The sequence below is a fragment of the Prinia subflava genome, chromosome 1 (assembly GCF_021018805.1).
Source record: "Prinia subflava isolate CZ2003 ecotype Zambia chromosome 1, Cam_Psub_1.2, whole genome shotgun sequence".
Lineage (NCBI taxonomy): Eukaryota > Metazoa > Chordata > Aves > Passeriformes > Cisticolidae > Prinia > Prinia subflava.
Window position 1 is genome coordinate 59,511 of NC_086247.1, and position 13,499 is coordinate 73,009.

Sequence of the window (13,499 nt, forward strand, 5' to 3'; positions counted from 1 at the left end):
TGCATTGCAGCTCTGCAAGTTAATCTCGTGGATGTGTGTTCGCACACAGAATCGGTATCATTGCAATCTGCACATGAAAACCAATTCAGAACAGACAGAGGGGAGGCTCAGGGGGGAAACAGAGCCAGAAATTGATTGACTCAAGTCTGTGTATCAAAAGCACTGGAGAGAATCCCATCAATAAGATATAAGCCACAAAACACATTTACCTCCCTCCCTCCTCAAGCATTTGATGTGTGAATATAAAATACATGAAGGTCACGAGAAAGGCGGTTGGGACCTCTGTGTTGCTGTTAAGGAGAAAAAGAGGCAGAGAGAACAGCAGTAGGTGAAGAAAACAGGGATATCAAAGGAACTTTGGAGAGAATCACAGAATTTTTTAGGTTGTAAAAGCTGTCTGAGGTAAGCAAGTCCAGTTGCTATCTCAGCATTGCCAAGGCCACCACTAACTCACATCTCCCAAGTGCCACAACCAACACAGCTTTTAAATCTCTCCAGGGTAGGGGACTCCACCATTGCCCTGGACAGCTGTGCCAGGGCTGGACAAACCTTTCCAGGAAGAAATTTTCCCTAATACCCAACCTGAACCTTCTCTGGAGCAACTTGATGCTGTTTCCTCCTGAGTGGATAAAGGAGATAGTGAAGGATTCTGCTTCACACTTGCAGGGACAAATACTTATAGATGCGAATAGGCACCTTCATCATTCCTGCTCCAGCTCTGTGCCTCCTGCTCACCAGGAAAATGGTCTTTCCAAATTGTGGGGTGCCACAAAGAATCCACAAACCTGGGGGATGTGAAGTACAGGAGGGCAGGGAAGGAAAAAACTGAAGGACAGCAAGTGAGCATTTTTCCAACCTCCTCTTCTTGATCACTCAAGAAAGAAGAGCTGGGTTGAAATCTACCTGTGGAATTTTCCTAGGGAGCTGGTTACAGCCAATGTGAATTAAGATTCAGTTACTTTGATGGGCACAGCATTCAGCAGGGGCAGTAAAAAGACATGAGAATCTTTAAGCCTCTTGCCTCTTCATCAGTACCATCAGGAGGATTTCGGCCATGGGCATGACTGCTTGGATTAGATTTAATGTGGAGGAGAGCCCTTAGATGGCACAACCAATATTCACATCAATGAAGACTGGAACAGGAATGACCTGAGGAGTGGCAGGTGGCAAAGAATGAGTGCTGAAAGTTTTGGTTGTGTAAGATGTGAAAGAAATATCAGATAACAAAGAAACAAATAAACAGATAAGAAAGAAATATCAGAAAAACAAAAAAGCAAAAAGCTATGAGCTGGGTGCTATATTTGGGTGAAAATCACAGCAACAATCACCGTCTGTCCATCAGACTCTTTCTAGGTGAGAAAAAACAGACTGAAATGGAATCTGAACCAAGTAATTGCATGTTTTATCTCTTCTTCACATTCTTGTTCATTAAAGAAAAAGGAGCAAAAAGCAATAATAACCTCCTTTGTCTTATCCTGCAAAATATTTTGCCTTCCCAAATCCATGAAAATGAAATTTCTTTTGCTCCTACAGTTCTCTACCAGCTATTTTGTCTCCTGTGCAAGAGAAGGTTGAATACAATAACATATAGGTGCACCTAATCAGTGCCTAAGTTGAGGACATGGAGCTTTCTCTGGAGTAGGCTGCACGGTGCAGCTGGAGCAATTACCACTTCACCAGTCTCTAAGACAGTAGAATTTGTTTGGGACATGAAAAAATGAGATGGAAAAAAAGAGATTCATGTCTTCAATTCAGCAAAGTGATGGCTCTCAATTAGGACAGAATAAAGGTTTCTCAGGATTTCAGCTTTATCCTCCATATCTCCACAATGCTGAATGAGCAGAACAATAAATTCAATACACATTAGTTGTCCACCTGGGTTTTGTTCCTCTTGGATACTTGGGTACTTTTTAACCCATGTATTTAAAACAAAAATATGTCAGGTTTGGCTGTATTTTATTAGAAGGTGTCTCATATCTGTGACAGCTTGTTCTTCTTCCCAATGGATTGCTCTGGTTGGATCATGGTCGCATGAGGATCACAGGTGCTACACTAAGAGGTGTTGATGATGTGACAGCAGCACCTGGCTCAAGGATGGAGCCAGCAGCCCATAAATCAGAATAAATGAAGGTCTCATAATGCCATGGCAAAAGAATGGAATTGGGGTGCAGAGTGAAACGGACAGGAATGAAATCATCTTTGGCATCATCCTTCGTGCATCCTGCTTAGACATAGAGAAGGATCCAGTGAAACCTTTTAGCACTTTCCAGTGCCTAACTGTACTCCAAGAGAGATGGAGAAGGACTTTGGACAAGGGCATGGAGTGACAGGACAAAGGGGAGTGGCTTCTGACTGCCAGAGGGCACGGTTAGATGTGACATTGGGAAGAAATTCCTCCCTGTGAGGGTGGAGGGGCCCAATGCAGGTTGCCCTGAGCACCTGTCTGGCCCATGTCTGGAAGTGTGCAAGGCCAGGTTGGACTGGGCTCGGAGCACCCTGGGACAGTGGAAGATCCCAAGGCAGGAGGGTTGGAACAAGATGGACTTTGTTGCCCCTTCCAACCCAAACCCATCTGGGATTCTCTGGTTGAACAAGGATATTACTGATGGGACATGTCTTTTTGCAAGATCCCTGTGCATTTTCTACTTGATTTCTTGTTTCAAATGGATATGGGGAGCTGTGTCTGGTGAGCAAAATCGTCCTTCATGTGTACTGGCTGTATAAAGGCAGCACGGATGTAGCTCCCTCCCTTCCCCTCTCTGGGGAAATTTGGCAGCCTGGGTGGGATGCTAACAGCAGGATCTGTCACTGACTCACTGCTTATATCTCTTAAAAGCCAATAAAGCTGCTACAGAGAGAAAGCCACCCCACACACTGTCAGTGGCACATGGCTCCTTGGCCACGTCCCTGGGGTGCATCCCTGCTGCCATGCTTGGGGCCAGAGAAGCAAGGAGGCCGTGGGGACTTCATCCTGTCTCCCTATCCCCTCTCCATTCCTTGCCCTCCTCAGGCCAGAATAGATTCTGTCATGGCCAGTGGCACTGAGATGCTCTAGCATTCTCCTCATGTCCCAGCTGGATGGGCATTCAGCTTGTAGCCTGCATTTGAGGTTTTCAGAAGAGGAAAATCAGGAAATTACAAAAAAAACCCACCATGAAAATAAGCTAAGAATTTTTTTTTACCTTTCCTATACCAGCACAGTTAATACTAAGGAAATTTAGAGATCTGGACAAAAAAGAGGGAGGTTTAAAGAAAGACTGAGGAGGAATAACCTCATGAAAGCCTTAAATGAAAAGGCTTCAGAGATGCTGCAGAATCAGACTAGTTAATCAAACTAATTAAATGACTGCAAGATACACTAGTAGCATGGCTCAGTGAAATAAAGAGAAAGAGACAAGAAATTCTCTGCTCTCTTTTTAGAAATACGCTGAATTTTGTTGCTCCTGAAGGTCCAGCCTGTCAGGTTTAAGCCACTTAGAAATCCTTGTTGTACAGACACAGGAGCCTGTCTTTATTTACCTAGCAATTTCTATAATACACAAACTCTTCCAGTAAATCTTTCTTTAGGATTTAAGTGGTATTTTTAATGGGCTGAGCTGGCACCCTGATTTTGCCTTCTCTTGTGGAAGCAAGCAAGGCAGTATATCATAAATTAGTTAATTTTCCTTCACAAAGAAGACACTTACTATTTACTGTCCCTCTTAATAGCTTTCATTTGTTAAAATAGCTTTCATTTGTTAAAAGATTTCATTTGTTAACTTCTTTGTTGCCAACAGCCAAACTTCCACCTACTCGGGCTATAAAAGAGTAGAGAGAGGGAAAAAAAACCAAAAAAAACCCCCAAAAACAAAAACCAAACCAAACCAAACCAAACCAAAACAAAACAAAACAAAACAAAACAAAACAAAAACACAAAAAAACCAAAAAAACAAACCAACAAAAAAACAAACCTCCATCTCAACAACCCCATAATGCCCATAATGCCAGCTGGCCTTACCAATCTGAGCCCTTACATACAATAAACAAAACCAAAACCCCAATAATACGTTTCAGAAGTCTGTTTTAAAAAGCTAATTAAATTAATTCTACCTCAAATACAAACAAATCCATCCATTAAGTTATCTTCACTTCAAACCCAAGTTACACGAAATAAATACCAAAAAATAAACCAAAACACCACATATCACCGAATAATGTAATGTCGTATAAAAACCACATACACAACGCGACATTCCCGTTCCAGGGAATGAATGTGCCGGGAGCGCTCCCCTCGAGGCGTTCGGGGCCGGGGCAGAGGCGCCTCAAACGCAGCAGCACAGCCCAATTTAAACCCCTCCAATGCTGCCAAAGCTGAGCTTTGCTTCAGTTCAAGCCCTGAAACTGAGGCAACAGCGAGCGCTCACCTCACCCTAAACCAACAGAACGGCAAATAAATGTATTCTCCTCTTCAAGTTAATCCCCGACAAGAACAGAAAAGGAGCTTGTTTCCTCAAATAAAGCTCTCCAATGATGGGAAAAGGGAGATTTTTATCTCAATTCAAACCCTTTTAAAAGAGCAACAACGAGGCTTCGCAGCCACTTTAAACCATAGCATGATAAAAATGGGGGAGTTACCCTCAATTCAAACCCCAAATACAACATTTCCTCCCTTCTATTTAAAATAGAACACAGGGATTCCCTGTCAACTGATACCCTTAACACCCTGAAAAAGCTAAGTTTTCCTTCAATCAATACCCCTAAAATCCCAGGTGAAGGGGAATTCCCCCCAGTTTAAACACACAATAACAAAAGAGGAGCTTATTCCCTTAATTTAAACTCCCTTTCTCCTCATAAGCCCCCATTTTTTTCTGGGGCCACCAGGGAGGGATTGGCAAGATAAAATTGAAAAGGGAAAGGAGGAAATTCCCTGTACAAACCCACCCTGGCTCAGCTGCTGCTGCCCCGTCTAGCACAAAGGTTTGCCCCCAGCACCTCCTTCAAGCAATGCCCCACACCCAAGTGCACCCAGTGCTCCCCCAGAGCCAAGGAGAGGCTCTGACCATCATGAGACACCCCCGGAGCCCAGCACAAGCCCCTCTCCTCCGGCAGCTCCAGCCCAAAGGGAGCACAAGCCCCTCTCCTCCGGCAGCTCCAGCCCAAAGGGAGCACAAGCCCCTCTCCTCCGGCAGCTCCAGCCCAAAGGGAGCTGAGGGAACCCCTCCTAAAGCAGCCTCGGCAGGAGCTGCCCCTCGTCATCTTTCCAGCTCTCCCTGGGGCTGCTGCCACTCCACCCTAGTGGAGACCAAGAAAAGAAATGGGACGGGCAGCACGACACTGCTATTAAAATATAATAGGGAACAGGACAGAAAGATACAGTGAGAAACAATGGCCCACAGAGCACGAAAGAGCGACGGAATAAAAAAGGAAGAGGGATCCTGAGAGAGGCATGGAGGACAGAGAGTAGGACAGAACAGATAAGAAGCACAAACAGATAAAAGGACAGAGTAACACGGAAGGAATATCAGGGAGGACCTGGGCCAGAATGAGAAAATGAGGGGCAGTGAGCAGAGCTGAGCAGTAAACACACACTATTTTTATTTCTTTCATATAGATCTTATTTTCTTACATTTTTCAAGCCTTTTATTTTTAAAATTTATATATAGAAAAGTTACATTTGTAGTTCCAATTCCTGTAAAATTTCTTATATTCTAAAATCTTGTATATAATAGATCCATTTTTATTTGAAAATCAAGTTCTATACAAATCAATATTGTACATACAAAAATGAGAAACTTTACAGTTTTTAGTGCATAAATGAATATGAGCAGAAATTCTGTATTTATTTTAGGTCTGATGATGTCCACAGTTGCACAAGCATAGTGTGACAGTAATAATATTACCATCTATATTTAATACTAGGATATTTTGAATGGCAATATACAGCAAACCAAGTATGTGTCATAATCTGCTATTCAAAGAAAACTAATAATAAGCTGAAACAAATTATTTTTCTAACACAGTAGGCCCATGAAAGCAAAACTGACTGAAGAACACAGGGTTTTCTTACTGAGGCAGAGCAAGGTGTTACTACCTGTCCAGAAGAAATTCATAATAATCCCCTAAAAATACAGAAAACCATTTTTTTTTAAATTAAAAATATGATCACACCGTTAAATTATCACATTGGCAATATTCACTGTTTTTCAGGTATTACGTTCAGGTTGATTTAATACATTTTTCACAGCATACACAAACAAATATTCAGAATGCCTAAGTACCTTCCCTGCCTTGGCACAGATTCTCCTCAGAAGCAGCCAGGACTCAGAGATATTGTAATTGCTCACCAGAGAGCATTGCCATGTCACTGTCACAAAAAAAGCAATCTCGGCCAACTTCCTGTGCCCCAGACTCACCTTAAGGGTTTACCGTGTGTTTTATATAAACCAAAAATGTAAGTTATTTACTGGAATTGTTTTGAAATACAAAACAGAATAAAATGTCTAAGTGCTTAAGCATCTTAAGCATTAATTTGAATAGTTTTGTATGGCACATATGAAATATCTCAGTTCTACATAGTACAGCTGCAAGAAACCACATGATAATTTTCTTAGAGAAGGAGAATGGAACCAATTTTTTCCTTGTTTATTCCTATCAATGGAATATTGAGCACAAGAACATAGTGTATAAAATGTATTGGTGTTCTTGGACATGAAAATATTGGAAAGACAGGCATACACCTTAAAGGTGGCTGTGGGTTAGACTTGATGAACACCTGCCAGCCTTCCCCCTCAGCATTTTCTCTAGTATGGTTAAGACGGGGAGCTACATACAGTGCTCCAGGTATGACCAGGGGATATCAGGAAGCACAGCAGTGCTAAGACACTTAATTTAAACAAAAAAATAAATTGGATTTCAGCTTTTGAGGTCACTTTATCTGGCAGTAGTGCAGTAGGATTCCCGAGGATGCTGTTCTACTGTAGAACCAACTTAGAGCTCCCATTTGCTATTCTGCAAGAGCAGTTCAAACAGGATGCAGCCCTTGTTGCTGAGATGCACCCAGAATGCTGGGCTGTGTTGTTAGTGAAGGTTAGAGCTGTTAGTGAAGCTGTGTTTTCCACGGTGTTATCTGCTTGCTTGAACGTCATTTCCCCGTGGTTACTAATTTCCTGCTTGTGCATGAAATCAATGCATCAATTTACTTCCTGACCCACTAAGCTTATTTTGCTTTTTATTTAAGCCAAAGGAGAGTGCAAATCAATTCAAAATTGTTCTGCAGCTGCTGAATTATTCTCTACATCATGTCTTTACCAATGCTGAGGGGCACCATCATGCAGCTGCTTATAGGAACTGGACTTCATCTCACTGAGTGAATGGCGAAGGATCAGTCCCTGCATATTAACACTGTGGGAAAAGGGAAGATCTTTCAACTCTGGTCTTTCTTAAAGAGATGTACTGTATAAAATGTTGCAACTATATCAAAGATGAAAAAGAAGCAGCGGTTTCTAGAATTAGACTCCAGTACTATGCTTCACAGCATTAAAAAGGTCAAAATTATGGATAAATATTTTGCATTCCATATTACCACTACACTACAATTTGGGCAATTATTTATATATTCAATATGTAATGGGATGAGGTTGGAATTGAAGATTTCAGACATGCCAAGGCTACACTCAGGGAGCTTTTTGCTGCCATTCTTATCCTTTTTTAATGACCTATCATTCTTGAACCACCCCCTGAGCTGGGCAGCTGGCTGTAGGTGATTCTGCTGGAGCAAGGGCTTGAGCCCAGTGGCCTCCAGAGTTCCCTGCCAGCCTTGGCCACCGTGTGATGTGGTGAAGTGTTTCCTGAGAGAGTTTCTTTCCCTTGTTAAACCGCGTGTATCTTGACCCATGAGTGTTTTCTCACATTTGCCTTTGTGACTTTCTCCCCTGTCCCCCTGAGGGAGTGGGAGTGGGCAGCAGGATGAGGGGTCACCTGCCAGCAGGGCCACCCCCTCCCACCCCTGAAGGGGCTGCAATCTGCAGAGAAGCTGGGTGGGAGCACAGGCAAAGCAAGAGGCCACACTGTGCCCTGTACCCTGCACTTGGCTAGTGGCATCAAGTGTGCCTTGCAGCTGTAATGAGCAGGAGGAGAGAAGTCTGAGGGGATGCTGAGCCTGGGAAAAGGCAAGAAGAAAGCCAAATTGGTCTACTTCCAATGAGCAAGTGTCCTGGGTAACCCAGGATGTTATTGTAGTTGTAATAAATGAGTATGGTTCATGCTAAATTGTAACTTTATATATATAATCAATAGAATTGTAATTTTATATTTAATCAATATTAGCAAAATTAGTAAAACTAACTTCAGATAAAGACGTAGTGTTAGAAGAGCCCCCCTTTTTCCTTGGCAAAATACCATGAGAAAACAGGACATAAGACCAAGGACAGTTAGGGAGTAGTGTCCTTGAAGATGCTAAAAAGAGATTGAGAAGAGTCCACGAAAACTGAGATAAGCCCAGATGTCCAGATTTTCATTTCTTTTTTTGTTATAATGGAAATTAACTATTTAGGTACACATATATAACTTGCAAGGTCATACAAAGGACACACGAGGAAGAGGAGTAGTCTTCATCACCTGCGACCACCACAAGGAGTCAGACGACCCTCATGAAACACCTGGAGCATGCGCGATGAAGAAAGTGACGCAGACTTCAAGAATTGAAACTGAGAGGAAACCCTTGAAGATGAGAGGAGATGGGGTGTTAACTATAGTATAAAACTATAGATGGAATAAGCTTTGATTCGTACATGGAGTAGGGTCTTAAACCCTGCACATGTACCCGGGCGCCTGCCTTTTGCTCGTGCTTTATCGGATTGGACCCATTCACTGCCAAATTACTTTTATAAAGAATGGAATACATTTTTATTTAAATGTAACCTTTTATTTAAGTATATTCATTTCAATTAAAAGTTGCTGCTAGATTTAACTTGGATGTTTTGGGGACCTTTTCATTTACAACATAGTCCATATCTATCTGTGCCCAAAACTGTTATTATCTTTTTAAGATCCAGTGCCATGGCTGGAAGTTGACACTCAAGGGACAGGGGTTTCTGGGGTTCCTTTGCAAAGTCAGGGGTCTCTCAGGCAGACCCCTCTTACCTTGTGGTCTTTGCTCAAGGCAGAAGCTTTGCTTTGGGTTTTTCTGTTGGTTCCCGTCCTGCCCCCAGTTTTGTTCCTCTTTTGCATCTTGCTCTGCCTCAATGCAAATTCCAGGAGTGCCTGCCAGCAGCAGTGTGCCAGAAAGAAGAGTGGCCTTGCTCCAGTCTGAGTTGCCCACAGCTTGCCAGCAGTGCCCAGCTGAGGCAAGAAGGCATCAAATCACCCCAGCCCAGCTGCTCTGCTTTGCCTTGCCTTGCTGTTCTCTGCCACAATGAAGGCAGAATCCCTCCATGGGTTCTAGCTGTTAGCTGAGTATCACCTGCCGGAATGGGCCAGCTGCCTTTGCTGCCTTTGCTGCCTTTGCTGATGCAGAGAGGAGTAGGGAGGAAGGCTGACTCTGTTTTCCCTTTGTCTCCCTAAACAGGGCTGCCCATGGCAGATGCCATCTTGAAAGGGGGGAGTACCACCTAGGGTTTGTCTTTGTTCCTGTGGAGTTTGTGGGATTTAGCAATTCTGTATCTATTCTGCTTACTTATTTCCACCAGTAATGACATGAGAGTAGATATAAGAGGATTGTGAACCCTGAACCTCATCTTGACCTCCAGGGGACTGCATGTTGAGTTTCGTCACATGCACCTGCACAGGACAGAGGGCTGTGAATGGCCTCTCAGCTGCTCAGCACAAAGTGACCAGCAGTCGTCTCCGGGGAGGCCATGGGGACAAGTGATCACCTCACAGGACTGCAGAGCCAAAAGCCCCCTTGTCTCTTCCCTCCCTGGCTGCCCCATGGCTGCGCTTTGCCATCCTGACAGCCAAACACTCTCCTCCGGGTCTAGGACTAGAGGGAGGGATGTGGACCTTGTGGTGGCATAGCTGGACATCCCCTGTGTCATGCTGCTGGGGAAGCTGATGTCATTTCTGGGCCTGCCAGGCCACCACAGCAACCCTACTTCTCTCTGGGACAGCTCCATGGAAAGGAAGGGGTTTGGTGTCCCTTTGTCCCATGTGTGACTCAGTGTCATGGGGTACTGGAGCTCAGCCTGCAGCAGCTCCATGTGGGCCTTCCCCATGTCCCTACAGCTGGAGACACCAGAAATGGTGACATGGAGCGGTGACACCTGGTCCCAGCTGTGCTTGGAAGGGTCACGTACCTTGATACATGGATAGCTCTGCCCCTGTTGTGTTTGGTTGTTACCAGGGCACCCCACCTCAGGCTTGCCCAAGGCTGTGGTTTCAGCTCTGCCTTTGCCCTCAACATGGGCACTGCCAGGAAAAGGGGAGAGAAACTGCAGGAGGGAGGAGCAGTGGATACAGGACATTGTGGGGTGAGGCTGGCTCTGGTCCCCACATTGTCCCTCCAGCACTGGACACTGCTGCCAGTTTGAACAGAGCAGGGGGATGGCTCCCACCATTTCTGCTCCATGCACAGGGGCCTCTTGGAGAGGGGGACTGGGTTCATCACCAAAGCTGGTGGGAAGGAAAGGGGAGGTGCCAGGCTGCAGCTGATCCCCAGGCCCTCCCCTGTGGGGGTGTTTAGGGCAGAGTTCAGGCTCCCCTACACGGTGGGGTGCAGGTAAGCAGAGAGGCAGCTCCCAGGCCCCATGGCATGGATAGAGCTTTGTGGAAAGGGGAAAGCTGCATATTCCAGTGCAGCTCCCTGGAATGGGCTTGATGGTGGGGTCCCATCCCAGCTTGAAGATCCTGTCCAGCCAACTGCCACTGCTCCAGGAGTCTGATGACTGTCAGAGGGAAACAGCCCTTTCCAGGCCCTGCAGCCCATCTTTCCTCTTGGGGACCACCATGCTATAGCTGCTCTAGTCCCTTCACTTCTTGCACCCCAAGAAGAGCTCCTGGAGGACTGCTCCCTCCAGCTGTTCCTGCAGCCATCCCTGACCCCACAGCTGTGGTCTGGGCTGGAAGTGCTCATCACCTCAGCTCTGGGAAGTCCCTTCCCCAGGATGATACCAGCAGTGCTGAGGGGTCAAGGGATATTACCATCAGCTTTTCTCCTTCACTGTCTTGCCCCTCAGAACTTTCCAAGGCCATGGCCCAGCTCTCCTGCAGGCTTGCCACATCACTGGCTCATGTACCTGTGGCCCATCAGAGTGGCCTGGCTGTGGGATGGCTGGGAGGTGAGAAAGAGGCATGGGACCAGTGCACAGCCTGGGGGCACAGAGAGGCCAGGCATGAGGCCCTGTGGTGGGAATAGGGCTTTCCTGCCCTGGGGGAAAAACAGCCGTGTTGTTATGAACCCAGCTGGCAGCTCAGAGCAGGTGGCAATGTGTGTTCTACGTAGGGCCAGGTATGCCAGGCACAAGCAAGCGACATTCCTGCCAGGGCAATGGATGCAGCACATGGCCAAGTGACACGTCCACCTGACGGGGTAGAACAGAGGACTCAGTTCACCCACATCACCCTGATTGTCAAGGTGCTGCTGCTGCAGCCATGAGGGACCGCTCCTGCATGCAATGAAATGACCTTGCTCACAATCAAATTCCCCAGCACTCACAGGGAAACTCAGGATGCCACAGCTCACTCCTTGTGGGAACCTCAGAGCCCTCCCCTAAACCTCAGTGCCAGCCCCATTGGCTGCCAGGGCCATTGGCACCAGCAGTGCTGCCCAGGCAGAGCCAGCCTGAGGAGACAACTGCAGCCACATCTCCCAGCAGTCTGTTCTTGCTGCTGCTGCACCCACTGCTGCACACTCGGGGCCTCCCTGCTGGAACTATGCAGTCCCCTTGCTGCTGCTTGCTCTCCCTCCTCCTCTACCTCGTCCTCCTCTCTGGGACATGGGCAGACCTGGAGGGTAAGTGGGACCCCTGGCTCATACACATCTACCTCCATGGGACTCCATAGGAGAGAGGCTTCCTGCTCCCCACCCACCCTGGGCACTGCTTCCTCACTCCTCCTTGTCCCCTGGCTCCACACCTCCTCCTCAGCAGGGATGCAGCCACCCCAGGTGGGAGCAGGGGATGGGAACTGGGGCTGCAAAGGCTGAAAGGGGCTTATGGGGGGCCCAGGGATCCCTGCAACCTCAAGGACCCATCCCTCAGCTCCTCCACTTTCCTCAGCCCTCTTCTCCCAGTCCCATCTCCTCCCTGTCAAGCCTTGTCTCATGTAGGGACCTTCACTCTCCGGCTGCTCCAGACCTCCACCTTCCAGAACACCTCATTTGTGGACATGGAGGGGCTGGCTCTGCTAGAAGACATCAAACTTGGTTCTCTTGATAAACGCACATGGTCCATCCACTTCTGCCAGCCCTGGGTGCACTCAGCCCTGCCACGAGCTCACTGGGACACCACTGAAAACCTGGTTAAGGTCTATTTGCAGGAGTTCAAGCATTTGGTCAATGAAAGGGCCATGCAAAGGGATGTCCCCTGTGAGTACCCAGTCTTCACTGCATCCCCTTTCTGAAAAGCAGCTGGGAGGTGGGGAAGGATCTGACAGTGCTGGTGCTGTATAGGAGACACTGACCATGGCTGCAGGAAGGCAGTCCCAGCCCCTCATGCAACCTCTGTCTCCTCTCTGCTCCACCAGACCCCTTTGTGATTCAGTGCATGGGAGGCTGCATACTGTACCCCAACAGAACCTCCCAGGCCTTTGCCTACGTGGGATACAATGGTCAGGATTTCCTCAGCTTTGACACAAATAATCCCACCTGGACTTTCTCCCAGAACACCACGTTGTCACAGCATGTCAAGGCATTTCTTCAGAACTACACTGCTGTGAGGGACATAGTGGAAATGATCCTCAATGATACTTGTGTCGATGACATGAAGATGTTCCTGCAGTATGGGAGGGCAGCTCTGGAGAGACAAGGTGAGACCACCCTGACCCTGCAACAGCCACCCCCACACCGGGGCCCAGCCGTGCCCCCCTGGGGCCTGCCCCACCCCTCTGCTCCCATTCCCCAGAGCTGCCTGTGGCCACGGTCTTCGCCCGCGGCCCCAGCCTAGGCCAGCTGCTGCTCGTTTGCCACGTCACTGGCTTCTACCCGCGTCCCATCAGCGTGGCCTGGCTGCGGGATGGCCAGGAGGTGCCTCCGGGGCCGGCGCTCAACACCAGCCCCATCCTGCCCAACGCTGACCTCACCTACCAGCTCCGCAGCATCCTGGCCGTGGCCCCCCGGGACGGGCACAGCTACGTCTGCCGTGTGCGCCACCACAGCCTGGGCACCCGCAGCCTCCTCATCCCATGGGGTAGGTGTCACCCTCGGGGAGGAGATGGGGGTCCTGAGCCACCCTGCCCCACACGATGGAGCAAAACCCAGAAAGTTCATGGCAGCTCCTCCTTATGTTTCCCAGGGAACTCCGAAGTGGTGCTGATCACAGGGCTCGTGGCCGGGCTGCTTGCAGCCGTGGCCATGGCTGCCGTGGTGG

The 13,499-nt window shown here is 47.5% G+C and overlaps 1 protein-coding gene across 1 annotated transcript; it reads left to right on the forward strand.

Annotated features, from left to right (window-relative positions):
• Window positions 1–11,847: 11,847 nt before the first annotated feature.
• LOC134561540 (antigen-presenting glycoprotein CD1d-like) lies at window positions 11,848–13,417 on the forward strand (the record flags this gene model as incomplete). The annotated part of the gene is made up of 4 exons (XM_063418658.1): window positions 11,848–11,926; window positions 12,242–12,499; window positions 12,658–12,939; window positions 13,035–13,417. Coding segments are annotated over exons 1-4 (1,002 nt in total), but the record flags the coding sequence as incomplete, so codon positions are not given.
• Between the last annotated feature and the right edge of the window lie 82 nt (window positions 13,418–13,499).